At 42.4% G+C, this 27744-nt stretch overlaps 1 protein-coding gene across 2 annotated transcripts in view; it reads right to left on the reverse strand.

Moving 5' to 3' along the window:
• SLC22A23 (solute carrier family 22 member 23) overlaps positions 1-24192 on the reverse strand; it is a 199539-nt gene extending 175347 nt beyond the window's left edge. For both annotated transcript variants that reach the window (XM_032798381.2, XM_075062824.1), the window contains exon 1: positions 23522-24192. In XM_032798381.2, coding sequence (XP_032654272.1) covers positions 23522-24061 — 540 coding nt within the window. In that variant the 5' untranslated portion in view covers positions 24062-24192. The remainder of the gene's footprint in view (positions 1-23521) is intronic.
• Positions 24193-27744: the final 3552 nt, after the last annotated feature.

Below are 27744 nucleotides of genomic sequence, written 5' to 3' on the forward strand. Positions count from 1 at the left end.
AGGTGCTCTGTGGGATAGCTGCCCACAATGCACCACTCACAACAGCGCTGCAACTGGTGCAAGTGTGGACACACTGCAGCGCTGGTCGCTGTCAGTGTGGACACACTGCAGCGCTGGCCGTACACAGCTGTACGACCACAGCTGTAACCGCCAGCGCTGCAAAACTGTAAGTGTAGACAAAGCCTCAGATTCTCTCCTCAGCTGGTGTAAATCAACTAAAATGGAGTTACATTGATTTATACAGCTGAAAATACTGCCCCTATTTGATACATGACTAAGTAAGGGGGTGGGGGATTGTAAACTCCTACAGTGAGACATTGTAGCCCCAAAACACCTAACTGTAGACCAATAGTTTTGTTTATTGGATTGGCAACTGATATTATGATCAGGTAAGTCAATGATAATGACCAGAGAAAGCTGGAGTGGGGAGTGGATTGCAAACATCAACAGTAGAACTAATCAAAGTGTTTCAAAGTTTCAATAACATTTTGTAATTAAAAAAAGTAACTGATGAAATATTCATGAAATGTTCATCCATGATATGTTCACACCTTGAATACGGAGTGCAGTTCTGGTCATCCCCATCTCAAACAAGATATATTAGAACTGAAAAAGTACAGCAAAGGGCAACAAAAGTGATTAAAGGTACAGAAGAGCTTCCATATGAGAAGAAATTAAAAGGACTGGAACTGTTCAAGCTTTGAAAAGTGCTAAGGGGAGTATGACAAAGATCTATAAAATCATGAATGGTGTGAAGAAAAGTGAATAAGGAAGCATTATTTACCCCTTCACATAACACATGAACCAGGGATCATCCACTGAAAATTAATAGGCAGCATGTTTCAAACCAACATAAAGAAGCATTTCTTCACAGAATACACAGTCAACCTGTGGAACTTGTTGCCAGGGGATGTTGTGAAGGCCAAAAGTATAATTGGGTTCAAAACAGAATTAGCTAAGTACATGGAGGATAGATACATCAATGGCTATTAGCCAAGATGGTCAGGGAAGCAACTGGGTTGTCCATAAACTGCTGACTGCCAGAAGCTGGGAGTGGACAGGGGATGGATCACTTGATAATTGCCCTGTTATGTTCATTCCCTCTGAAGCATCTGGCACTGGCCATTGTCAGAAGACAGGATACTGGGTTAGATGTGTGATTGATCTGACTCAGTATGGCCGTTCTTCTGTAAAATTTTCATCATTTTTGATTAATTATATAGCCAGTTGAAATTTTGACATTAGAAAAATGATGAAGAAATTTTAAAGAAAAAGTGGAAAACTTTTTTTTTTTAAATGTAAAAATACCCCCCTCCCGCCTTTGACCAGCACTAATTGAAATATTTTCTCTGCCTAAGTTGTTTCTGATTTTATGAGCAGGTAGTGTGGTTTGTGTTTGGTGGGGGCGAGGGGGGGGAGCGAGAGGAGGAAAAATCATCACATAAAAGCACTATACTGTAATCAAACATACTTCAATCTGGTTGGAAAACAGTAGGTTCAGTTACCAAGAGCTAGTTTTAAACAAATACTATTGGAAATTTAGATCAGAATGGTTATAACAAAACAAAGAAAGCAAACAAGTCTTTTGAGGTTTTGGGGAAACAAGTTTCCTGACTTCAGGGTCACATTCCTCTCGGATGCTGGACTCCAAGTAGCAAAAAAAGTATCTGTAAATCTTCCCAAATTCATCACAGATGACTGCTGTACCAGTACTGAAACTGAGCCCTAGACTTTAAATTAATAGTTAACGGTCAAACTCTAATAAGTCTCTACCGAGCATGTAGAGACAGATTCTAGGGGTATGTCTACACTGCCAGCTGATTCAGGTTGGCGGGACTATAAAATTGCAGTGTAGACATCTGGGCTCAGGACCCCACTAGGGGGGTGGGTACCAGAGCACAAGCCCGAACATCTTTTATAGCCATGCAGCCTGACCCTTGTGAGCCTGAGTCAGCTGACACGGGTCAGCAGCCAGTGTTTTATTGCACTGTAGACATACCCTTGGAGGCTTATAACTTGGCCACAATTTGGGTAAATTTTCATAGAGATTCCAAAAAGCACATCTGGCACCAGCTGACAACTGCCGCTAAATTTCAAGTCCCTGCTCCAAACCATTAAAGCTTTTCAACAAAATGGTGTAATTCATTTATTTTGTTTAAACCCATAGACAATGTATTTTTCCCCTCACCTCATTCTTGGAAACTGCATTTTAGCTGACACTTCTCAAAACAATTCAGACTGAGGCAGACACCCAACATAGAAAATTTCAGCCCCAACAGATCAATTCTGGCAAAGTTACAAGCAACTGAAAACACGGTTTTACAAGTGTAAAGTGCCAGGCAACATTAACTATAGGTGTCACTACCTGCGCTGCCCAGAATTAAAAACACCATTCACCATTGCCACAAAAGTAAGGGTTTTGAAAAAAGTGCTTAATAGTCCTCCAAAGAAAGTTACAATTAAATCAAATCATGAACAGTTGTGTATATGGTGCCTATGAAACAGTTTCCCCTCCCCATCCTTCAAATTACTTTTCTGCAGAATATCAAAAAGCTGTGTATTTTCATGTCATGTTTAATACAGCAAGTGCTAGCAAGGGCCATAGTCACAGCTGCCAAAAAAAAAAATCCTCTACACCACCATTTTCAGATGCTTGTAATTTGCCCCAAAAGTCACCACATTAACTTCTGAAATGCCCTGATTTTCTAAAGCTTGATATTTCAAAGTTAACATTGCACTGAGGTGATTGTGTTAACATTTTGTGTGTGTAAGAGAGAGAGAGAGATCGACCATCTCCCATCCCAACACTTTATAAACAGTCTTGAAGTAAGTCTACTCACCCCCATTTTACAGAGAAAGGCAGGCATCCACATGTTGTTACTTGCCCCAGGTTTCTATGACAGAGGCCAGAGAGAGAGAGAGTGTGTGAGAGAGAGAGAGAGAGAGAATGAGGCCAGGTCTACACTACGAGATTAAATCGATTTTAGATACGCAATTTCAGCTACGAGAATAGCGTAGCTAAAATTGAATATCTAAAATCGATTTACTCACCCGTCTTCACCGTGCGGGATCGATCCACGCAGCTCGCTGTGTCGAATCCGGAAGTCTGGTCGTCTAGCTGGAGTTCCGGAATCGATCTAAGCACGCTCTGGGATCGAGATATCGCGTCCAGACCAGACGCGATATTTCGATCCCTGAGCAATCGATTTTAACGCGCCGATCCGGCGCGTAGTCTAGACGTGGCCTCATTTTACATTGAATGGTCCATTAAACTGCTACTTAGTAATATGAGGCTCCCTGTCACCCCATTTCCAACCAATATAAGCAATAAAAATCACTGTCTTTCAGGCTGCACCCCCACGCCCAAGCTTGATAAATAAAACATATCAGCTACAGCTCACCTTCAACACGCTAGAAATACTGCAGGCTTTCTCTGAGAAAAGCTATTATTATCTGCTCTGTCTCTATTGTGGCTAGAGAGATGGAAAAATAGTGCAATTCCAAGTCATTTATTGATTTTATGGTTCTTGTTAGATTCTGTGATCTGTCAATTGCATTACTCTAGAGTACTGTATTTGATCTTGCGGTTTCATCCCCAGTTATAGAATTGCCCTGAAACATGGTTTCCTTGTTCAGAAAAACAAAAACAAAAACAAAAAACCCACCCACACACACAAAAAACATTATATTTCCCTGGGACCCCTCCCCCCTTCCAGGTGCCACCTGATGTGCTGGGGTCCCACCAGCCTAGGTTCCCCTTACTCTGTGCTGCTGTGACAGGCTTTCAAGCCCGCTTCCAGCACACACACAGGTAGGGACTCACCCTGCTGTAGAATCATAGTCTGCAATCAGTTCTGTGTAGGAAGACTCAGCTTGGGGAATTGTCCAGCATTCTGGTGCACACACCCTCTAGACTGTAAACCCAAAATTATATTGTCTTGCATTGTATAGAGATCTCTATAGCGTAAGCTCATGAAACTCACCCCACCGCCCAATGGGGAGGAAGATATGCAGAGCTTTCTCTCCCCCACCCCCGCGTTAAGAATTGCACAAACTGGGTATTGTAGTAAACAAAAAACAAGTTTATTAACTACAAAAGGTAAATTTTAAGTGATTATAAGGGATAGCAAACAGAACAGAGCAAATTACTGAGAACATAAAACAAAACATGAAAACTAAACTTAATACACTAAAGAATACTGGCTACAAATAATTTCTCACCCTAAATGTTGTTTCAAGCTGGTTGCAAAGTTTCTTCAAGATAAAAACTGCACTGCTTGCAGCTTAAATCTCCAGGGATTCCTTTTACAGCCTGACCTTTTTTGCCTGGACTCAGCGCCTGCCTTCTTTGTTTCTTCAGGTGTTCTCAGCAGTCTTTGTTCTGGGCGGGGAGGCAGTGGAGAAGAGCCCAGATTCACTCACTCTCCAGCCTTAAATAGAATTTGCATATGGCGGGAATCTTTAGTTTCCCAGTTTTGACCCCTATCCCCTTCCTATGGAAGAGTACCAGGTTACACGATCACGTGACCCTGAAGTGTCAAATCAGCATCTCAGGAAACTTCTCAGGACGGAGGGAGATTAGTATCTTCAAAGTCCTATTGTCCTTCCTAATGGCCCATCCGGGCTGATTGCATACTGTCTGGTTTGGGTGTTTCCCAAATATGCACACAGTTGTAATTGTTACATATTTCTGTATCTGAAGTTAGGAATATTGATAATCATATTCCATAAATCATAACATTTATAATGATACCTCACATGACCCATCTTGCACAAAATGTATCTTAGTTATGCCATATTCATATTATAATAATATTTCTATGAAGAATATGGGGCATAATGTTACACCCCAACCTAGTACATTCAGGCAAGGAGCAATCTACTCCATCCCATACAAGCTCTACAAACAAAGTTTAAAGTTAGTAACAACTATCAACAGAAGTGGAGTTCCTGTCTATACTTTAATACAGTAAGCCTTTTCTCCGGGCGTGGCTACACTTGCGAGTTGCAGTGCATTAAAGGAGCCCTGGGCACAATAGCTCACTACCCGTCCACACTGGCAAGACACGTAGAGTGCTCTGACTCCATGGCTAGAGTGCTCCTGGTACTCCACCTCAGCAAGTACAATAACGTTTGATGTTCCCCCGCTGGAGCGCCCCAGCATCAGTGTGAATGAGGTGTTGCATTATTGTGCTCTGATCAGCCTCCGGAACTGTCCCACAATCCCCTTAAGTCAAGTGGCCACTCTTGTCATTGCTTTGGATATGCCCTTTGAAAGCTCTGTTTGACAGCCGGAAAGCTTATCTGCTCCAGGACAAAGCAACCGTTACTGTGGAATGCTGTGTGAGAGAGAGAGAGGCAAGGGGGGTGGGAGAAGTCTGCTGCTGTCTGAATTTACAAGACAGCATGCTGACAAGCTCTCAGACCCCCCAAAACCCACTCTCCCCCCCCCACACCACACTCCCTGTAACACTCCACTCTACCCCATCCGCATTTGAAAAGCACATTGCAGCCACTTGCATGCTGGGGTAGCTACCACAATGCACTGCTCCACGTGGCCGTTGTAAGAGCTGCTAATGTGGCCAAGCCAGGGCACTGGCAGCTGGCAGCGTGGACAGACTACAGCGCTTTCCCTACTGCACTCTGTGAAGGTTGGTTTAACTCAAAGCGCTGTACATCTGCAAGTGTAGCCATGCCCTTACTCTTGAGCCATCAGGAAAAAATACCTTTGTTCCATCGCTGTGCCAATTACACTGGGAAGTTTATAAAAATTGACCCCCTGATAACTCAATCATCAGTATCTTGGAAATCTATGCTGTAGAAAAATCTTCAAACAATCCACTGACCATCCCAGCAAGATCTCAGGCATGTAAAAGTTTCTAAAATTCTAGTAGTATTACACTAAAGATCAGCTACTCTTAGGTTTCAGTTGTATCAGGAACAGCTAACATTATTAGCAGCTTTTTTTCTCCCCAGCCCCAGTAAGAGGTAAATACTTTTGATCACAGATTTGGCATGCTTTTTATGAGAAACAGGTACTAATTACACAATCATTGTTAACATTGATTTGTTAAATCATATGTCCTGTAAACAGTGCTCTAAATGCTTAAAGGAATTAAATTAATCATAGTAGCATTCATCAACCTCCCACTTCTCTCTCACCTCCTGTTTATTTTTGGAGGCAGGGATATCCATTTGCCTCCAGGCATCTTAGAATTCACCCACCTCAAAAATATGAGACTTCCACTTCTGTTTTACTTGCCCTTCAGTTGATAGGATCACAGTCTCTTTTTCATCTCAATAAAGTCAGCACTGATCTTGGCCAAACATCAAAGCCCTGGGAGATCTATCATGATGCCTACAACAGTTGTAACCAACACGAGGTGTGGTGTTCTGTCCCATCTAGTGACACCGAGAGCATTTAGAGAGAGATTAATGAGTCTGCTCTACAGCCTCAGCTAAGAGCCTTATGGCTTTTAGCTCATGCAGTAGAGGCTCATGGAATAAGCTCCACAAGTCCCAGGTTCAATCCTGCCTGCCGACGACCAGGGTCTGTCGGTGTTACAAGTGGAGGGGGATTCATCCAGGATTTCAACTAGGAAGTCTCTGAAGCTCAGAACATAGACTCATAGACTTTAAGGTCAGAAGGGACCATTATGATCATCTAGTCTGACCTCCTGCACAATGCAGGCCACAGAATCTCACCCACCCACTCCTGTAACAAAACCCTAACCTATGTTTGAGTTACTGAAGTTCTCAAATTGTGGTTTGAAGACCTCAAGCTGCAGAGAATCCTCCAGCAAGTGACCCCTGCCCCATGCTACAGAGGAAAGCGAAAAACCTCCAGTGCCTCTCCCAATCTGCCCTGGAGGAAAATTCCTTCCCAACCCCAAATATGGCGATCAGCTAAACCTTGAGCATGTAGGCAAGACTCACCAGCCAGCACCCAGGAAAGAATTCTCTATAGTAACTCAGATCCCATTCCATCTAACATCCCATCACAGACCACTGGGCATACTGTTTCCTCAGCTAGGGAAGTATGTAATCCACACACCTCCTGGGTGTGATGTTCTATCCCATCTAGTGACACTGAGACCACTGAGAGAGAGATTAATGAGTCTGCTCTACAGCCTTAGCTAAGAGCCATACGGCTTTTAGCTCACGCATTTAGCTCTTGAGGTCCCAGGTTTGATCCCGTTACACAGTCACTTAAAATAATTTTGCCTTAAGTTTCCATGAACATCAGCAACCTGTGTTCCAACTCCCTCAAAAGCACTGGGTACTGATTTCAATCCAAGTTTTGCAATATTTGGTATTTTTCTTAAAGCCTTAAACTGTGACTTTGTGAAGACTGGAGACATTACTTTTGTTAAAAAAAGCACTTCTCTAGTCCACATACTTTCAGAGAAAACCTCTAAAATGTTAAACTTAAATCCAGAAGGCAAATAAAAACAATCCAAAAATTATCTTTAAAATCACATTTCTTAAGTTAATTTCATGATTGTTTAGTGCCCAACTCATTATTTTTGAACATTCAGGGTCAGCAATATTGTGTGCTTCTACCAAACCACTCCCCCAATCTTGCAAACACTCAAATGCATGTCCAAAAGCTAACATGCACATAAGTGTTAGCAGGAACAAGGCACAAGTTTGCCATTTTCTTTATGATCTGGATAATTGCTACCAGCCCAGAAAGTAAACAGATGACATTTACTTCCTGAACCCATGGCTCCTTCTACACAGCAGCACTGAACATTGCTCTTTCGCCAGTAGGCCAGAGGCTACTGTGTTCTTTAAAGCTCAATGGAATTCTTAATTTATGTGAATTCTTCTTCTGTGTGTATCTTATCTAGGACCTTTACAAAAACAAAGGATGTAAATTGTGTTGCGCTGAGTTTCTAAGGTGATTATTTCCTCTTTTGTTATTTCCCCTCATACCACAGGGAGCAATCAGCTGAAAAAACACAGGGGGAAAAACTACCTTTGACCTTTAGCCTATTCCCCCATGAAAAGAAATCTGGTCTTTTTGTGCTGTAATCATGCATCTTTAATATTACAGTTTTTTCAGATGAAAATGACACTAGTATCACAAAACTGATTTATCCTTACATAACTTTTGTTTTTGTTTTGTTTTTTAAAGACAACTTCAGCCAATTCCCTCATCCCAGCACCATGAAATTTCCAGGAGCAAAAGCACGTATCACCCAGAATCAACTGTGAAATGCACCAGAAAACAATGTTTTACAATTGCCATTGTTAAGTTTGCAGCTGCTGATGACCATTGTTCTAAACAAAACATTTTTGTGGCACTGGGTCTGTGACAACTGGGTATAAAGTTAAACAAGTTTTCAGACCTGTTTTAATACCAGTTTAACAATCAAAGAGAAGCTTAAGATTTAACATGTTAATATTTAACTAAAACATTAGCGATCTCTTTTCATCTGATTGCAGAACATGTTTTTAACCCTTTGAATGCTAGCATTTTTCAGACATGGGAATGCTTAGTGAATCCATATATTCACATCCTAGAAAGGGTTGGAGTGGAACAGAAACCGGTTTGCTCTCTCTTAACAGTGGGCTCTCAGAAGTGATCTCAAAAACATGTCCTTCTTTCAAGAGAAAGATGGGCAATACCAGCAGGAAGATTGGAAATGTCAATTGTAATGCAAGGCTTTGATCTATTTTCACACTTAATATTCATGATGAGAAGTGCTTGGCCTTTTGAAGGTCAGAGTGTCCAACTGAGTTCAACTGATGCCTTCTATTTCATCCTTTAAGTATCTCTCACTACTATGACCCAAGGAATTGACAGCTTTCTTGTGCTTTGCAGATTACAGCTTTTGGAATGAAGGAGAGTAGAGAAAGGGAGGGGAGGAAAACTATCTAGGACCTCCCCAAAGACAGAACCAAAAACGGTTACCAATACCAAACACTTTAAAGTATTTTTGCTGAATTCCAGGAAAAGATCAAAATATTACACCTGATTTTTAGAGCAAATTAAGGACCTGGTCCAGGAAACACCTACTCATGTGAGGAAATCTTGCTTGTGTAAGTAGAACCCTTTATCTCAACAGCATAATAGTTACATGAGTAAAATTATTCACAAAAATAAGTATTTGCAAGATCAGGCCCTAACAAAATAATGGCTAGCAAAAAAAAAAAATGTATTGTTTTTAAGTAATTCCTATGGCTGGATGCTGCTTTTCAATAAACAAATTTCACTCCTGATCTCAGTTTAAAAACAAAAACAAGTATATCCCCAAACCTCAATATTTATTTTTTATGCATAGTAGAATTTTCCTTTTTAATATGAAAGGGTGTTTTTAAAACAGAGATGGTAAGGTTTAAAGTGAACTAAAAATTGATGTGTGTGTACAATGAAGTTTTTATAAAACCAATGACCAACTCACGTTTCTGTGGCTTATTTGTTTTTTAATCCTTGGTAATATTTGCAACTCAGATTGTTGTATAAATGCACGAGAACCTTGTTCTGGAGAAGGACTGAGAGGAGATACAGCAATTCTTAACTGCTGTAGAGCCAGAGAGAGAGGAGCCATTTAATCAGAAATAAGACTGAAGAAATGTCTGAGTTGAGAGATCTTTTGAGAGGACCAGAGTACATTGTACACTCTGAAAAGTGTGCACAAATGCAGAGTCATTCAGATAAGTCACATCATATACTGCATTACTAATTCCATTTAATTATATCATGTTTGCCAGTATATATTATTCCTGGTTATTTTAACTAGCATTCTTTATTCTTTTGACTTTATTGCTATTGGATATAAACAATCATTTCAGAAATTGGCATCATTTTGAGTCTTAATATGAATGAGTCCATTTCTTCTAATTCAGCAAGATAACTGGCCCCTTTGGCACTCCCTCTGTTTAAAAAAGAAAACAAAAAACAACTCTAGCAAAACCAAAACACTATCCTACACACACAATTCTCTCCTTGGGGAGAGGATGAGAGAGAGAATGATCTCACATGAGAGATGTTAGTGACAACACTTAATGCACTACTGGAAGGTGCTCAGACACTGCAGTGATGAGGGTGGCACATGAACCTATAAAATAACATTTTTACTGTTCTATATTAGAGTTTATAACATCACATTGGGAAAAGTTTCCTTCCCCTCCCACCCCACCCCTCTTTGCGCCCCACTGAAGAAAGCCAGCACAAGAGCAGACATGGGACTTAAGAGGAGCAAATGCTTTCCACGAGTCCTCTGCACAGGGTGAATTTCACCCCACATTAAATACTATGCTGTACAACTATGGGCATAATCTGGTATGGTTCAGCCCCAATTTTATTTTTGTTCAGATTTCTTCCCCCCCCCCCTCACTTTTAGTTGACATTAACAGGAAAAAAGGGTAATTTGAATGTGAGGATACAGGAGCCTACTTAGACAAAATTCACTATAAAAGGGTGTCAAAGATATTCAGATTATGTATGGCTGTTATCTCTTTTAAGTCAATAGGGCCACTCATGCATAAAGTTAAGTGTATACCTTAGTTTTTGGGCAGCTGGAGCCTCCTCTATACTACAAAACCAAAAAAACAAACAAAAAACCACTTGTGGCTGGCCATGTCAGCTGACTTGGGCTTGCAGGGCTATAAAACTGCAGATTAGACAGTCAGGCTTGGTCCCAGAGCTGACCAGGTCAGCTGACATGGGCCAGCCACGGATGTTTTATTGCTGGGTAGACATATTCTAAGAGGCCAATCTGCTGGAATCTAGTGTACAAATTGAAAACCTGATGCCATGACTTAGAATAGCTTTAGGATGCATTTTTAAAACTTGTTTATTTGGACATAGGGTCATCTCTGCTCCTTTACAAGTCACTAGATCATGTTCCATTACAGCAAGCTTTCATAGGTCAGGAACTCAGCAAGCTTAATTAATTATACAATTACCCAGAGTGTGCAGGTAACACTGCAGAAAGAAAGGAATGACTAACTGAGGGAGTGTGAGAGAATACTTGTACCAAGCACAGACCGTGTAATGGAGTGAGAGAGAGAGAAAGGTAAAGAACATACTCTAATAGAGAAGCAGAAGCCAACGTACACCAAAGCATTATATTCATGTTGGCAATTTCTACATTTAGTTACACTTAAGAACTGCTTTAGAAAATTTACATTCATAATTTGGTTCTGTTAAAAGGTGAACCAAAAAAAGGAAGATCACAAGAAAAATCACAAAAAATGAGAAGTATTCCTGATTTTACTAAATAGAAAACAAAGTTGCATTGACAATTTGACCACTCAAAAAAATCTCATCTCAATTTTACCCTGTCAAAAGTGACAGAATTGCCTCCAAAATTTGTCACCTTAATGAACATAAGATAGAGAACCCTGTCTAGCACTGTGGTAAATATAGTTTATCCTCCCCAATATACCTTTCTTAAAACCAAAGACTCAGCTATGAGCCACAAAGTAAGATAAAGCAAAGTCACTAGAGCAACTAGGAAGTATGTTTTTAGATAGCCTGAGCCAGTAATTAAACACTGTAAAGGCATGCAAAAAACCGTCTAATCACAACAGTGAACAGTTCACTTATATAACATAAATGATTTAAGTCTCAAACTTTGTTAGGAAAATTCTAATATACACTTGACAATGCAATATATCCATCCAAAACACCGGAGGTCTCATACAAGGAAATAAATTGTATGAAAGAAACTGTATTAAGTCTAAATAGGTTGAAAAGAGATTTCAATAGAGTAGGATATATGGAAGAGAAGAATTAAACTAATACTAGCAATAATCCATCAAATACTACAAGCTTTATTTGTGGTAGGTTAAAGTCATGATTCTCAGGTCTGAAGTATTTTATATTGAGGACATAAGACCAGCCAACAAATTTTATTTATATCGTTGCAAAAAAAATAATAATAATCTGCATTAGATATACAAGTCTCTTGATTTGCCCGATTTCTAATAGCAGCATTAGACTAAAAGTTTAATTCTATATTTTCCAGACTGACCATTTAAAAATATTTCGATCCCAAAAAGCCAAAGTCAAAAAACAAATATGGTGGATTAGCTCACCAACAAGTATTTGTAGTTCAGCCAGATAGTTATGCACAATTTCAACATCAAACACAAAATAATTCATTATTTCTGTTTATATAGAATTGTCCATCAACATCTTTGTAATTCTGAAACTTCTGGATGCACAAAATAACCACCCTCGTGATTTGCCTCATTTGGCCAAATCCCACACTTTAATTTGAGTCATCATTACAAATCACTATTGCTTTTCGCATGTTTGCTATGTTAGAACCTTGATGACCAATAATAGAACAACTGTGAGGAAAGACACTGAATCATCACATTTAATCTCCAGCAGTAATTCCAGAAAATCTTCAGAGCATGCAATTTTGCTATCTCCTCAAATCTCTAATAAAAGGAGATTTGTGGGTTTAGCCTGGTCTTTGACTCTCCACATGCCCTCTAGTTGAAACAAGTTTAAGAGATTATTTAATTCTTCGTGTGAATTGCTCATGATGGCTTGAAAATTCTCAGAGTACGCACAGTGTTTTGTAGTTTTAAACTTCATTTGTTGTAAAAGAAAAATAAATAGTTTAAAGCCTTTTCTCCGTAGCAGTAATTGCTATAAAAGCTGTTTTTGCACACACTTTTCTGGAAAGATCAAAGCAGCACCCAACCCAATTCTTCTCAATCTGTCAACTGTTTTGGCTAACTCTAAATACAAAGTTTTGTTGACACATCTGCAGAACCTCCACAGGAATGAATGATCATTCTTCCTTTCCTCAAGATCTCTCAGGGTAATTTTGAAACTCATCCTGTGTACTGCAGGAACTTGTTTTGTCACTCTTCCTACTCAATGTGCATGTGAGGCTGTTCAACTAGGGAGAGAGAGAGAGAGTGTGGGGTATATTTCATGAGTAGGTAACATAAGAACAGCCCTACTGGTTCAGATCAATGGTCCATCTAGCCCAGTATCCTGTCTTCTGACAGAGGCCAATGCCAGGTGCTTTAGAGGGAATAAACAGAGCAGGCAATTATCAAGTGATCCATCCCAGGTTGTCCACTCCCAGCTTCTGACAAACAGACGCTAGGGACACCCAAGAGCATGATTTTGCATCCATGACCATCCTGGTTAATAGCCATTGATAGAACTATCCTACATGAAGATATCTAGTTCTTTTTTGACCCATATTATAGTTCTGACCTTCACAACATCCCCTGGCAACCACTTCCACAGGCTGACTGTGTGTTGTGTGAAATTCCTTTTGTTTTAAACCTGCTGCCTATTAATTTCATGTTCTTGTGCTAGGTGAAGGAGTAAGCTGGAACAGAAATTATTTTTCACTTGCATCACTTCTGACCCAGCTCATGCAGTGGAAACAATGAACCCATGTCTTTAAGAGGCTGAATGAGGGCTAGCTGTCTAAGAGTTGACCCTGACTAGACTGAGATAACATTGGCAGTTTGAAGGATGCAGCCAGAAGTGGCAAATATTATATCTGCATTTCCTGACTAAAGAAGTGAACTCATCTTTTGCAAAGTAAGTTTGTAATTTAGATATTTTATCAGATCTTGGTCTGCTTCTGAATACTCAAGAGAACAGCACTGGCCAAAAATATATTTTTTCCATCTGTGGCCAGAAAAAACATAGTGATCATTTCTTTTGTATGAGTACACCTTGGGACCTTCACCTACTTGTCCTTATCACACTGAGATAACTATAAATAGGCCTACAAATTGAAACTATTCAGATACTAAGTGGGTGCAGATATTGTATCATACAGAGCACATGACACCTGTGCTTCACCTCTGTGCCAACTACTGATTAGTTTCTGGGTGGCAAGCAAGGTGTTATATGCTATAAAGGCACCAAGTGATTTGTAACACTGTTACGTGAAGGCTCACCTGATGTGAAACTTACTGCAATTGAGAGTAGCAGAGATGACTGTGCCGACTACCCTCGGTTTAATAAGGAAGGACATGCTGTCAGAGGTTTCTTGTGAGATGTCTGCAAGCTTTGGAACTCACTCCCTTCCCCACCACTCTGTGCTCAAACACCCATTCTCTCTCCACCCAGCTTGCCTGAGTCCTTATTAGTCAGTCATCTGGGCATGCTTCAAAACCCACATTGTTTTCCCCAGGTATGAAAAGGTCAATCCTGAAAGGTGTTGAGCACCCATGTGACAGGGTGAGTGCTCCTGGAACTGTGTGACCCGAATCACCCCCATATTCACACCTTAAACATTACTGCAATTATGTTTGTACAAAATATGCCTTGTGAGGTATCATTTGAAAACTAATATCGCACTGGTCATTAATATCATTGTAAAATGCAGGTTAAACTTATTTGTGAAATTATGAATTCATTTTGTAAAATGTTACTAGAACATGTTTAAGACAACAGCCTAACCTAGGTAAAGGTAATAAACAGGTCTGTTCTAGACAAAGGGATGTGTGTTTATCTCAATTTACATATTAGCTATAAACAAAACAATCAAGCAAAACAGCAAGAGCGAGAGAGAGAGAAAAAAAATGAGAATTAAAATGGCTCCTGCACCCCAGCAAGACATAGGAGACTGAATCCCAGGGGACCTTCCTAACTTTGAGAACAAAGACAATTATTTAGGAATAAGGGACCTAAGGCAATAAGGAAAACCATCACCTCGTACTTCTGTGGAAGGCCCTGACTGAGAAACAGTCAACCATGCTGGACTGATGGCTGATAGAAACCATCTTAAGCAAAAACTGTGCCTTGCTAGATTAAGTTTTAGATTGTTAGACCCATGTTTTCACTTTTATCTGCTTGTAACCATCTATACCTTTATTTCTTCTACTTGGCATCACTTAAACTATGTCCCGTTTAATAAACTTGTTTTATTTTAATCTACACTATCCTAGTATTGTGTTTGAATTGAAGTAATTGTTAATGCCAGTTAATGTGGCAAGCTGCTGGGTATTGATCCTCTAAAGGAATAAACAAACCTTTTTAAAAACATTGTAATAGAGGCTCAAATTAAATATATACCCCAAATTTTTAAAACACAAACAGTAAGAGGACAAAAAAAGTCACCATGACTAAACAACAGGATAAAAGAGGTAGTTAGAAACTAAAAAAGGCATCCTTTAAAAACTGGAAGTAAAATCCTACTGAGGAAAAACAGAAAGGAGCATAAACTCTGGCAAATCAAGTTAGGTCAAAAAACAAAGAAACAAAAAAACCCTTTATTTTGAAGAGCAATTAGCAAAAGACAAAAACTAACAGCAATTTTTTCTTTAAGTACAAACATGGCAGCTTCAACTTATTTCATCTGACAAAAGAAAAAGAAAGAAAAAAGAAAATGTCATGGTCTCTAAACTATTTCACTTCACTATAGTAATGCCACAGTGTTCCTCCTTAACGCTATGGTGACCTTAAGCAAATCATGTCAGTGTTCTGTGCCTTAGTTTCCCCATTTGTAAAATGGGGGTAGTGACACTGGCAGACCAGGTGCTTGCTCCTGCCAAGGCCTCTAGGCATCACTTGAATATTTACAAAGGCATGCTGGAAACCAGTTTGGCTCACCTTTGTGTTAGGACTGGTAAAACAGGTATTTGGTTTATAAAAATGTTTAGTGTTTGGGACTTCATGAAATGTTTGTACGATGCATTAATCTCACTTATAATATTGGTATCCTGTGTTATAAGGTAATATTTAAGTGTTTGCTCTGTAATTATAAGAGTGTTTGCTCGAACAGTAAATTCCCCCCCTCCAGTCAGGAGAAAAGCATTACCAAGTGTGACATACTAGTTTGCCACAGGAAGCGTTATGTCCTGCCCAACAAAAGACCGCCCATAGACATGAGACAAACCATTGTAGAACATGAGAGGACAAAAGACATGAAGAGATGTGCACAAGGACTCATCCTATCAGCTTGAACTCTGGGGGAAGGGAATAAAAATCCATGTCAGAAAGAAACTGGATCTCTGTGCTGGTTGGGAGGGGCCTACACAAGGGAACCCCTAGACTGGGTTAAGCCCTAGAGGACATATAGAGCTTGCATATTACAGCAGTCTCTTATCTTTTGGCACCTAAAATGGTAACTTATTTGTGTATGTATGTTTAGCTGGCATAACCTTCTAAATAACTAATTTCTTTTCCTTAGTTAATAAATCTTTAGCTAGTGTATTACAAGATTAGCTACAAGTATTGTCTTTGGAGTGAGATCTAATGTCCAACTGATACTCTCGGGGAAATTCTGCGTCACAGCACAATGCAGAATTTTTCAGAAATTAATGTTTTTTTAAGACAATTTCCGCCTGCCCACCACAGAAATGGGCTGTAGTGCTCCTGGCCACCACAAGTGGCTGCTGGACCTGGCAGAGCCCAGCTCGCACATAGAAGACACTGCGGGGCAGGGGGGAGTAGAGAGTTCCCAGCACTGCAGTTCCCCACAAGCTCTGAGGGAAGACGACAATAGTGTTCAGGAAACTCCACACAAGCCTGGGATGGAGCAGCAGGCTGTTTCTCCCTCTGGATCCCTGGGCTTAAGGGGTGCAGGTATCTGGGCTGGGGGGGGGCGGGGGCAAAGGCTGTGCTCTGGGGGAGGAGCAAGTTCGGGTACATTGGCTGGGGGGGAGGGGGAGCATGGCTGGGCTCTGGGGAGGAGAAGTTGTGAGTGTCTGGCTCCCAGCTGAGCTTGGAGGGTGGGGGAAGGGGCAGAGAAAAAAAACTGGTTTGTCACAGGGGTTTCTTTAACTTTCTACTCCTGGGGGTATTTTTCTTTGTGTCTGTATGTTACAGAAATACCTGCTGACAGGTATTTTGAAATAAAATTACCAAAATAATTGGAACTGGCATGATTATGTAGTATTTGACAAATAAAATTTAAAGAATTTTAAAATGTGTGCAGAATTATTCATTTTTTTTTGGCATAGAATTCCCCCAGGAGTAAACTGACTGGAGTAAGTGACCTGTTCTTTGGGACTGGGAGTAATCTGAATATTGTTGTGATCTTTAGTGTAGGGGAACATCTATCACAAAGGCAAGCTTGTCTGGGCAAGATGGATAGGAATGCCCAAGGAGACTGTCTGTGACTCCATGCTGAGGCTGTCGTAGTGCCTGAGGAGTTCGCACCTGATACCTGGTTGATGAAATTTAATTATAGAACTCACAACCAATTTGGAATGTGTGCCCCTCTTCTTAACAGTCTGCCCTGAGGTTGGTACTCACACTCCTGAGCCATTCCAGACAGCTTGACACAAGGCATAGCTTTGGCAGGATTCATATGCCATGGGTCAACTCGGTTTATAGATCATAACCCAGCACTGTTAAAAGTTTAAACTTGACATTGAGAGTTTTTAAAGGCTAAAGAAGAGATGCAGTGATTGAACCACCGTAACAGGATGGTCTTGACAGAAAAGACTTGAACAGTTATGTAAAGAGGGGAATATCCCACAAAAAGTAAATTCCAGTTCAGATGCTAAGAGCTTTTCTCATAACTTTTAACCCGGCATCCAAGGACCCTCCTGCCTCAGACACTGCAGAGGCAGGCACCACAGAGGAAAACACTGCAGTGGAACTGGCCTGATTGCATTACCTGGCAGCCCAGGAAGAACACGAGCACAAGAAACAGGTGGCAGAACTGCAGACCAGGGAGACTGAGGCAGCCCAGGACGCAGTCCAAACCAACAAGGAAGAGAGAGCCTACCAAAGTCACAAGGCCAACGAAGAAGTTGAGGAGAAAGCAGACCAGAGAGGCATGGATTAACTGGAAGCTGAGAACAGAGCACGCACGAGGCAGCTGGAAGGTCACAGACTGGCAAAAGCAGCTTCCCCAGACAGTGAGGACATCCTCCACAACACAAGGCAGTGGGAGAAAGTTTGCCCAATTTATAAAGAAACTGACTTTATAGAAGAGTATCTGTCCACATCTGAGCAACTAAGCAAGATGAACCATGTCACAGAGGATAAGCAGATGCCTATTCTTCTAAGCAGTTTAACTGGGAAAGTCGGATGGCTTGACAGGAGTAATACTATTTACCATATATACTTGTTCATAAGCTGAATATTTTTGGTAAAAAAGTGACACATCAAAGAGTGGGGGTCGGCTTATAAATGGGTCTACACCAAAATTTGATGATTTTAAACTCTATGGAATCATTGAATTGAATAGCTAATACATTGTCGTTTTGTTTACCTGGAGCATCTGCAGGCATGGAGCCCAGGAGCGCCGCCAGCTTTTTTGGTGCCCTAGGTGGCGGAAGGTCCTGCCCCCAAAATGGCACCCCTGACAGAGGAGGGGTACAGTCCCACTCCTGAAATACCGCCGACGACCAGGGTGGCCACCACCCCCCAAATGTTAGCGCCCTAGGCGACCACCTAGGTTGTGTAATGGGTTGAGCCAGCCCTGATGGAGCCCCACAGCTTCCTATGGCCGTGGTTCACCTTTCCCAGCCAAAGCAGCTCCCATGGACTGGGAACAGTAAACCGCAGACAGTAGGAGCTGAGGGACTCCAAGCCTGTGAACGCTCCAAGTAAACAAAACATCCAGGCCCACTAGCAGCTTACCATGATGGACCAGGAGCCAAAGTTTGCCAACCCCTGAAATATAGTGCCAACCCCTGAAATATAGAGTCGGCTTATGAAAGGGTCATACAGTTTTTGCTATTTTTACCTAACCATCTTGGTGTGGGGGAAGAGGTCAGCTTAGAAACGAACAGGCTAATGAATGAGTATATACAGTACTTCCTTTGGAAAGTACTTTGAGATCTAGAGATGAAAAGTACCATATAAGGGGGTGGATATAATAATTACTGATTCTTTTTTTGTCTCAAGAATTTATCCAGCCCAGGACATGTATGAAAAGGAAGTACCCTCATCAAAATTTGCATCTGATATCTAGGCAAGACAAATGAATGGTGTGAGAAACAAACAAGCCCAAGTTCTCAAAGTAACATTTAACAACTGTAATAATATATAAATACATCTAGAGAAGAAGATTAATTAAAGTACCATGCCAAGGTCCATGATTTATGCACTGAAACAAGACGTTAATCCAGATCTGTGATTTAATACGGCCATTGAGATTCTTGTGGTTGAATTATGTAGTTAGCTTCTTCTTTGTAATTATTTCAACAATATTAAATAATAAACGGTGTGGTCCTTTTTACTGTTTCCAGCTCCTCATGACTGACAGTACTTTCAAAAGCAGCTCCCCCTGCAATTCAGTCAAGAGTTCAGTGCTTCGCTCGTGCGTGGAACAGCTTTGCCTTTCTTGAAAAATATCAGAAAGGCAAGAATGATGCATGGCCCCAGCCAACCAGCATTCTGCTGCACACTAATCAGCCAGCTAACTCAACACTACAACCAACAAAGACCTAAGAAGAGGCAGAAATGGATACCCTGAAAAGCTGTGCTGAAAGTGACAAGACCTCAACCCCACAAGTCTCAGGCATAACATAGGGCAAGGGGCTGCAATCTGTTGAAGGAGGAAAGAGGGTGGAAAGCTAGTTAAAGTGACCCATTTAATTAATGACAACCGCCTGCCAGAGATGAACAAAGGAAGGCGGCATTCCAAACACACACAAAAGAAGTAGAGAGCAACAAAACAAAAAGTAAGGAAGTTCAAAATACACTTTGCACCAAAAAACAAATATTTTTTGGCTGACACATTGTAGGTGAAGGTGACAGAGCTCACTTTTCTTCCTCTATCACTTGGGAGCAATGCAGATTAAAAATAGGAGATATACTGGCCGAGTTAAAGTGCCTTTTTTGTTTTACACTTTTTTGGCTCTCTGTGTGGTGTTTCAATATAACCCCTGGCTACCACACAGCTGAGTGTATATTAGTCGAAGATACATTACCTAACACTCTATTTAGATAGATCAGAACATTGCATGATAAGAGCAGGTCTATGGGGGGAGGGGGGCGCGGGGAGGGAAGAGAAGAGTGAGACCTGAGCATCCATCTTTCTGAATAAGTCAGTGCAGCTCCATTTTACAAAGGAAGCTGGAATACCTATATGAGAATTAGCAGTTATGGCCCAGTCCTGCTCCCAGTTAGGTCAATGACAAAACTCCTATGGATTCACCTGAGAAAGATTGAGCCAGGGTGAAATGATGCTTTGTTGTGTGTGTGTTTTCCTCATTCCTTTGTAATAAACCAAAACTGAAAAGGCATCCTGACCCTTAGAAAATGCCATAATTGTAATTATATAGTATTACAGCTTAGTAGGAAAGATCTGTCAAGTTTTAAGAAGCAAACACACACCAAAAATAAAACTACACTTAAAAAACCCTCTGAAGTCTGTTAAAGTTGTTTTTTATTAAACAAGACAGCAGGGACCGCAGCTGTTTATTTATCCATTAAAATCTATTTGCCCTATGTGCTAAATTGTTCGAAGGAATGCGTTTTTTAAAACACGGCTATAGCCTACAGGATAAAAGAGCAATGCTCTCTGTTCTTTTTATTGTCAACTTACAATAAGTTTCAAAAGAAAGATTCTCAGCATTTTAATAAGGTTTTATACACAGAGACACAGTATTTTTTGCTATCTCCCTGCTTTAGACATAAGAGCTTGCCCTAGAACAGTGGCTCTCAACCTTTCCAGACTACCGAACCCCTTTCAGGAGTCTGATTTGTCTTGGGTACCCCCAAGTTTCACCTCGCTTGCTTACAAAATCAGACATACAAGAAATACCCATGTCCTAGCACACAATTACTGAAAAATTGCTTATATTCTCATTTTTACCCCATAATTTATCAAATAAATCAACTGGAATATAAATATTGTACTTACATTTCAGTGCATAATATATAGACCTGTATAAACAAGTCATTGTCTGTATGAAATTTTAGTCTGTACTGACTTCGCTAGTGCTTTTTATGTAGCCTGTTGTAAAACCAGGCAAATATCTAGATGAGTTAATGTACCCCCTGGAAGACCTCTGCATACCCCAAAGGGTATGTGTACCCCTGGCTGAGAACCACTGCCCTAGACCAGTAGTCTTCAAACTTTTTTCATTTGTGGACACCTAAAAAATTTCAAATGGAGATGTGAACCCGGTTGGAAATCTTAGAGACAGTCTGCAGACCTCTGAGGGTCCACAGACCACAGGTTGAAAACCACTACCCTAGAACATATGCATAGCTGAGTCTCCAGTCATAACAAAAGATAATCTGTCCCCATCAAACAATTTCAGATTTGTAGTTTTATATCACATAACGCTAAATTCAGTGTGTGCGTTCATCTTCGCAGAAGGTATATGACAGATTTTTGACCCATTGTGCTTGTGAATTTTTCTGGGGTTTATTTGCTTGCTCTATATCTGGTTGATTTTTTCACACCATTTACACTTTAAGGGACATGCTGAAAAACTGAAACGATTTCCAATAACCAATATGAACCTGTGCTGGCTGCAAGAAAGAGCAACCAGACTGGTCATTTGATTACTGCATGTCCAGCTGAGGAAAGCAATGCAGCATGATTAATCCAAACAAAGTTCCCATGTGAGAATTAATTTTTGCTGAGCTGTGGGAGTTTGAGATTAAGGGAACTATCATGATGTAACATTTTCATTTTATATCTCATGAGCTACAGCTGTTTACTAACATCAATGAGACTTGTACACAGATGGTACAAAAGACTTTTGCACCACTGCTAACGTAAATAATAAATATTAAAAATTCATCATATGTGAAGGCAAAGTGATTCTACACATATGCTAATTAGCATATATGGAAATACTATCCATTCATTGTAGCTTTAACTATAAACCATATTTATAATTTACAGGATTACTTTATGCAATAAAGCATTTTATATGTATACATTTTTCCTTTTTGACTAGAATGATTTCTATACCTAAAATGCATGTCTCCCTTTATTCCTTCACTAAAAACAAAAAAGAAATACTTATATTTCACAGTGCATACCAGTCGTGCTATGTTCCTCACTAACTGCCACCCTCAAAAGCTTTTGCAGAAAAGAAGCTTGTTGTGTAATCTAAAACTGATCTACTTAGTATGCTGCATTGGTACAGGGGAAGCCTATATAATGATTTGAGGTTCTCTGTTTAAAACTGTTTTCTCTTTGCTGTTTGGTAACAACCAGGATACAACTGTAGAAAGGTTTTATTTTAAGAGTGTCTTTTCATTAGCTCAATGGATTTGTAGCTCTTGAGAGATTAGTGCTAGCACTGAAAACTGTGAAGATTAAATGAGTATATCAGTAAATAAACCACTGACTGTAGACCCCATGTCTTATTTCTTGTCCCTCGCAACTTTGTAACTTAATAACAAAAATGCATTAAAACACAAACCTGAGACAGAAATCTAGAATATTGAAGTAGGTAGGAAAGAGGAGGAAAGGAAAAAGGGTTCAGATTTTAAAAACATTAGTTCAAAGAGTACATCAGGATACAAAGTATGGGATTTATTCAAGGCTAGCTGGCTAATGGGTTATTGATTGCTTGTGCTTCTGCATGTGTGGGTTCAATTGTTTCATGACATGCCCAGTGGTGCCAAACTATTCTTCAGCGAATTGCATATATGCATGTTCAGAACAGCCACAGATATGGGCAATACTGGCAATTGCATATAGGAGAGGCCCAGAATTACATTAACAACAGCTGTTGCAGAGTTAAGGATTCAGGTTCAATGACACAGCTGGGTGTAACTTCTGACCAACACCTGCCGGTAATATATCGAGTTCATGCCAGTCCCATTAGAAAAACAAACCTATAAAGAATCTGGCATTCAGGAAGTAGATAAGGGTTCAGATGCATGTGAACCAGACACCGGCTAGTTGCCTCCTAGCCTGCTTTCCCTCCTGGGTGTCTGAGCACAAGTTTAAGTGAGGCATCCCTTCTCCCCTGAGGGCAAGGGCTCCACAGTCAAACCCACCTTGCTTATTTTGTCCTCCAGCCCCTCAGATCAACCTATGCAGTTGTGAGACTGGTTTGTGTAAATGAGCGTGGAAGTAGAGGTATGGGGTGTGGAGGGAAGAACAGCTCAGTGGTTTGAGTACTGGCCTGCAAAACCCATGGTTGTGAGCTTAATCCCTGAGGAGACCAATTAGGGACCTGGGGTTAAAAACAAAAAATTGGGGGATTTGTTCTGCTTTGAGCAGAGGGTTGGACTAGATGATCTCCTGAGGTTCCTTCCAACCCTGATATTCTATGACAGGTGCTGGAACTAGGGATGCTCCAGCACCCCTTGACTTTAAGTGGTTTCCATCACATACAGCAGTTACAGTTTGATTCACCTCCACTATACAAATTGTTCCACCACCCCTGCTTAGAGGGACAAATAAGCAGTGCTTAATTTGTAATGAAAGAGGTGCTGGAGCTCAAGCATTTTTTACTCTTTCATAACTGAGGCAACAAGACCAGAGGTCCCAGGGCTATGAACGGTCAAGCCTAGGGTGCCCACATTAAGCACTGCAAATAAGCCAAATGCTCTGGAGCAGAGCGGCCAGGGGTGCAGTGCGGGATGCCAGAGACTGGCGGGGGGGGGGGGGGGGAGGAGGAGGATCTCCCTGCTCCTTACCTTGCTCACGACGTTCTGGACGAGGCCGGCCCGGATCCGGTACTGCCACTCGTGGCAGTGGCACTGGCTGGCGTTGTCTCCCGGCGGCAGAGTGGGCAGCGCCGGAGTCCCCAGCATCCCGGCGCCGCTGCTCTGGCTGTGGTTAGCGGAGCCCCGGGTCAAGTGGCCCGTCCCGTTGCCCTGCCCGTCGGCCTCCCGGCACCAGAAATCGGGCTGGTCCAGCAGGAAGGAGTCCGAGAACTGGCTGAAGCCGATGAAAAGGGCCGGGATCCAAGTGAGCAGCACCAGGGTCCTCTGGTACCCGCCGCCCAGCCCGCCGAGGAGAGGCAGCACCGAGCCATCGTAGTCCAGCAGCAGGGGGCTGCAGGAGCCGGCGGCGGGCGGCGGCAGGGTCTGGATCTCCGCGGGCGCTGGGGGAGCCACCGCCAGTATCGCTGTTGCAGCCGCCGCCGAGCCCGCCTCCCCGGCCGGCAGGGACCCGTTCTCCTCCGGCAGTTGCCTGCCTCCGCCAGCCGCTTCGCGTCGCCGGTCTATCGCCATCCGGGAGCCTCACATAGAGAGCGCAGGGGTGGGATGGGGCCAGGCGCTTCACAGCTAGCGCCGAGCTGCCCCGGGAGGGCGACCCGGGACCCCCCTGTCCTGCGCTTCAAGCCGCGCTCGGCCGAGACCCCCCGCCGCCGCCGCAACCGGCCTGCCTGCGCAGCCGGCGCCGAGCCGCTCGGGGAAGCCTCCGCAAAGCCGCCCCCGCTCCGCACGGCCACGCTGCGGCTTCCCTGCCCCAGCGCCCGCTACGGGTCCCGTGGGCAAGCCGGGGGCAGCGGCCCCGCAGGGCAGAGCTCACGGCACCGCCTGGCTGGCTCCGTCCAGCCCCTGGCCCCGCACATCTGGCTCCCCGCCACGGGGGACGAGACCCCCCACCCCGGGGCCCGCCGGGCTGCGGGAGAAGCCCCGAGAGCCGCTGCGCCCGGGGGAAGCTCGCTCCAGTGCGCGGCGGCGCCTCTTCCTCTCTGCCGAGGCTCCCGCTGCTGCACGTATCGGGGAAAAGGGGCGGGGAGCGGTCCCCGTTCCCTTCCGCGTGCGCCTCTCTCGGCAGCCTCAACCTGCACAGCCAGCCCCCGCCCTCCCCAGGCCGGAGGTAAAGGTAACAGCGGCAGCACCTGCGCTTGGCGCTCGCGTCCTCAGTGGCAGCCTGGCTCCCCCTACAGGGAGCAGCCGGACCCAGCCCTTCCCCCACCCCGGGCACCTCCACCAGCAGCCGAGCTCAAGCCATGATCAGCAGAGGAGAGAGAGGAAATCCAGCGCGCACACTGGACACCCTGCCAGATCCGCTGAGCTCCGGCGCCTCTTGCTGCTGCTCCGGCTAGGAACGTGGAGGAGGATTTAGGAGCTTGCACTGAATTGCAGCAGGCAGTGGATGTGGTGTCAGCCAACAGCAGCAGTGGGGCTCCGTGTGTGGGGGTCAGCGAACGGACTAGCTTTGAACCAAGATCGACTCAAGCGTCACACTGTCATCCACCCACTCCTCTGATCGCTTTGATTCCTCTTCTCCTCACTCTGAAAGGTCATTGCTTTCACTAGCAGGACCAATTTTTGCCCCAGATCCCTAAGTGGCCCCCTCAAGGATTGCACTCACAACCCTGGGTTGAACAGGCTGATGCTCAAACCACTGAGCTATCCCACCCTCCTCCGCACGCTAGTTACCCCCAGTTTAAAGGAATCGGAGTGGGTCTTCCTGCTGGGCTTCCTTCTCCTAGAGGCTCTTCAGTTAAGCACGTCCTGCTAGGGTATCTGTTTTGGCTAGTATTTGAGATATCAGTCTGGTCTCTTAAAGCTGTTTAAATGTACACAGGCAAATGGCTAATTCGCTGTGATTTGATAAAGAGATTCCTTTCTCCCCTATGGGCTAGAATATGACATTGTGTTATTGCAAGGAGAATAAAAACGGGTAGAGTTAAAATGAATCCAGCCTAATAACACTCCATTCAGGTGGCCCAGAGAGTGTCACTACTGCAGCAGAGGTAGTGCTGTATTTTACATCATGTATATCTTCCGGGAAGATCACCAACATCCCTTTATAAGTTATAACTCCTTTCACCCACCACTGGAATGCAGTCAGCTGTGGGGTAGGATGGAAACCCTGCGTTGGATAAGTGTTGTTACATTTGGCATATGTCCTTGTAAATGAGTTCTGCGAACATGTTTACACCACAACACAAATTATATTTACATGGCACTTTTCAGGGAAATATGCAAAGCCCTTCACAATTAACTCATTTATTAGTGGTAGAAGCCAAAAAGGCTTGAAGATGAAGAATAGTTCCAAGGTTAATAGTTGTTCCTTTCTAATTAAAAGTGGGGTGGAAAATAACATTGTTACAGGTCTTTGATCTAGAGTTTTGTGGTTATTTCTGTGTGAATTATTTACTCTATGATGTCTATTATTCAGTAGGGTAAGAGTCCTGCAGCCTGCTGGTTCAGAAAAGCTATGAGAAGCCAAGTTACAAAACCACCCTGAGTGGCTGAGGAAGGAAGATTAGATAACCAGAGCAGTCATAAAGGATAACTGATGGGGAGGCCCAGAGGGGTCAAAGGCAAGACCAGAGGCTGAACCAGAACATCCTGTCTCTGAAGCCTATACAGATACAAAATAGTTGAAACTCGGAAGATGTATGTGCATAATTTCAAAGAAAATGGCAGTTGAAAAATTAAATTACAAAAAAAATCATTACTTGTGTTAACCTCTGAGATAATTAAAACGGCTTGGCAGAATTCAATTTTTATCATTTCAATTGAATTATTCATGTTAATTTTTAAGTATTTTTGTATCATTTAGATTTTCACAGTTGTGCAGAATTATGGGATTTAATTTTTTTCAGTTTTTATTGATTTACATTTTCACAACTGTTGGAAATGATGGGGGATCAGACAATGAGGGGGTCTGATAATTATTCAATTAAATTGACAGTAGACATTGAGATTCAAAAAGTTAAAACTGTACAACCATTAAAACACCAATTGTCAACATCAGAATCTAAATATACAAAGTAAATATCCTTAAATCCAACTCTAAGAAGTTTTCAGCAGCCTTTTTCTTGCGTTACCAGTCTGTAAATTTCAATTACCAATGGAAATATTTTTTCGTCTATTTGTGAGCGTATGGTGAAATTTACATTCACCAACTTTTACCAATAAAATCTAATATCTAAAGATAACTGTAAATATAATGTACTTTTCACAATAAATGCTGATTTTTTTCCCCTTTGCATTTCTCTACGCTGGGAGAAAGGCTAGTGAGTTTTCCTTTGTTTAGTCAATTTCACTTTTTGGATATTTTTTCCCCCCAGAAGCCTTTGAGAACAGCAGAAATTTCAAATGTGTGGAAATCATAAAAATAGTATAGACAATGATTCTGCAAACAATGGCTCATGTAGACAGTCCGAGTTCAGTATGTAAAGTTACTTCACTTGTAGAAATGTTTGTAAGATTGGGGCTATTTCTAGTACATTTAGGCAAACAATTAATTTGTGAATGGCCATTGATTTCAATGGGAATTAGGTGCCTTAATACCTTTCAGGGTCCAGGCATCTGTGGCAGAAACATGGATTGAATCATTTCTCCAGGGCAGCATTCAACTGCCTTAACCATGAGACTAAGGGCTTGGCTACACTTGCAAGTTGCAGCGCTGGTGAGGGGGTTACAGCACTGCAACTTACTCGGTGTCCACACTTACAAAGCTCAGCCAGCGCTGCAACTCCCTGTCTGCAGCGCTGGCTGTACTCCTGGTCTGCTATGGGTGTAGCAAATCCAGCGCTGGTGATGCAGTGCTGGTCATCAGGTGTGGACACTCACCAACGCTGTAATTGGCCTCCAGGGTATTAGGAGGTATCCCAGCATACCTTTTTAGTCTCTCTGGTCATCATTTCCCACTCCACTGCCCTGGGCTCAGGTGACCCGCCCTTTAAATGCCCTGGGAATTTTAAAAATCCCCTTCCTGTTTGCTCAGCGAGGCGTGGAGTCCAATCAATCAATCAATCAGTCAGTGACCATGCCTCCACGCCCCAAACGATCCCCAGCATGGAGCACTGCCAAGCTGCAGGATCTCATCAGTGTTTGGGGTGAGGAAGCTGTGCAGGCACAGCTGCGCTCCAGCCGTAGAAATTATGATACCTACGGCCAGATATCAAAGTCAATGCAATACAGGGGCTATGACCGGGACGCGGTGC

This window comes from Chelonoidis abingdonii, chromosome 2 (assembly GCF_003597395.2).
Source record: "Chelonoidis abingdonii isolate Lonesome George chromosome 2, CheloAbing_2.0, whole genome shotgun sequence".
NCBI lineage: Eukaryota > Metazoa > Chordata > Testudines > Testudinidae > Chelonoidis > Chelonoidis abingdonii.